The 2052-nt window shown below is 29.8% G+C and overlaps 1 protein-coding gene across 1 annotated transcript in view; it reads left to right on the plus strand.

The window, feature by feature from the left end:
• Window positions 1–306: 306 nt before the first annotated feature.
• Window positions 307–2052, plus strand: part of LOC105460958 (xanthine dehydrogenase-like) — a gene marked incomplete at its 5' end in the record, with an annotated part of 13469 nt that continues 11723 nt past the window's right edge. Inside the window, one exon of the mRNA XM_011707464.1 lies at window positions 307–662. Within this exon, the coding sequence (XP_011705766.1) occupies window positions 307–662 (356 nt within the window). The remainder of the gene's footprint in view (window positions 663–2052) is intronic.

Here is a 2052-nt window from a genome sequence, read left to right on the forward strand (position 1 = left end):
AGCAGAGATGCAGATTTTCCTGTTCATGTAGCTATCTTTGCAATAAATTAATGTACATTTTGTTAATAAATTATTAATAAACGATAAAATCTTAAATAGTTAAAATCTTTTAAAAGCTAGGTTATTATAATTATGATTCCAACAATGTATGTAAAAGTCAAAGTAAATGCGAAGTCAAATCCATTTTTTATAATTTTATTCCAAAATTATATTCAATATTAAAAAATTACGAAAAATAATATTTTTTTTTCTTAAATTTTGTATAATGCATAAACATATAATAAATGTATTAACTATATCTTCTAGGACGCTATTGCGCATAAATCGTTTTTCCCTGGCTTTCCTAAACGTATTATTAAAGGCGATGCGGACAAAGCATTTGCGGAAGCTGATCATATTTTAGAAGGAGAAATACGTATAGGCGGCCAAGAGCACTTTTATTTAGAAACAATCGCTGCTATTGCCGTGCCTCGTGAAGAAGATGAATTGGAAGTATTTTGTTCCACACAACATCCCACTGAAATACAGAAACTAATCGCTCATGTCTTAAATATACACATAAACAGAGTTAATGTTCGTGTAAAGCGTATAGGAGGTGGATTTGGTGGGAAAGAATCTCGTTCGACGTTACTCACGATACCAGTAGCACTTGCAGCACACAGGTGTGTATACAATTCATATTGATTCAAATACATATGCATTAATATACAGAATAAGTCAACGAAAAATTAGTTTATAAGAAGAATGCAGAAACAAACAAAATTTATATTCAAGCATATAATTATGATAAATTCAATCGGCCATGCTTCATGAGATGGCTACTTCTTCACAAATAAAACATAATAGAAGTGACTCAAAGATTTTTTAATTTTCTTACTAATTGTGTTGATTATGAATGATTTAAGTAAATATTTTTTAAGAAATTATATTTAGTAGTATTTAGAACTGAAAATGTGTGTGGCGCACGTATATATACGCACAATTACGCAATTCCTGAACTCTTTGTTGCACAAATCTTTTTTGAACATATTTTATTAAATTTTAATCTATAGCTAATTGCAAATCTAAGTGGAAATTTAAACAATTAAAATAGCAGATTTAATAAAGCAGTCAAATTTTAATAATATCGGACTATAACTTATAATAATGAAAATTTTATACAAAAGAATTTTTTCAGATTTCTAATTTCAAATCTGCAACCAAAATTTGAAAATTTAAAATTGCGGATTCAATATCAGAGAAATCTTTTTAATAAAAAATTTTGCTCTTAGCATAACCCAAAATTCTCTTCGTCGACAATGTAGATTTATTTTAAGACAGATTTTTTTGTTGTGAATTTTAAGAGGATGCTGAAAGATCGGAAAAATTTGCACGTGATCGATACAATAGATTCTTTAATGTCAATGGTATCTTTAAATGAACTTCTTATCTCACAATATCTCCTGTCTTACTCAAACATGTGCATTGTCCTTATTTAACTTATCGAAACGCCATCTCTTGCAAAATCCGGGACTTACTGCTGGACGCAATTTTTACTGTCTTTACCACTCTGTATTTTAGCTAAACGTACGAATTACTAAATGACAGTTTAGTAGATATCTCTTTTCCTACACTTTCAATCGTAGCTCAAAAAGCTTTGTATTATTTGTTCATGTAATCTGTGCAGTGGTGTGAAACGTAAGTATTTTGTACATATGAGCTACAGAACTTCTACACTAATGAAATGTTTACGTCAAGTTACAGCTGTACAATCCGAAAAAAATATAATTTTTTAATTTTTTTTTGTTTTGACTACAAATTTCTTTGTTCCCCCAATACATTTTATGTCTATTTCAATCCTGTAAAAGGATTTTCAATTCCGTTCTGTCATTTCGGAGAAATCTTTACGACTGCAATGTGTCGGTAATTCCGACCTTTTAGCATTGCCTTAAGAGGATCCTAAACCCTAGATCAAACTCCAAAAATCCGCTGTTTTACCGACAATTTATGAGTATGTATGCGTGCGATATTGATGTAGTAGTGTGTAATGATGTGTCATGTTTATTACCACAT

Source organism: Wasmannia auropunctata, unplaced genomic scaffold (genome assembly GCF_000956235.1).
Source record: "Wasmannia auropunctata unplaced genomic scaffold, wasmannia.A_1.0 LD313037.1, whole genome shotgun sequence".
NCBI lineage: Eukaryota > Metazoa > Arthropoda > Insecta > Hymenoptera > Formicidae > Wasmannia > Wasmannia auropunctata.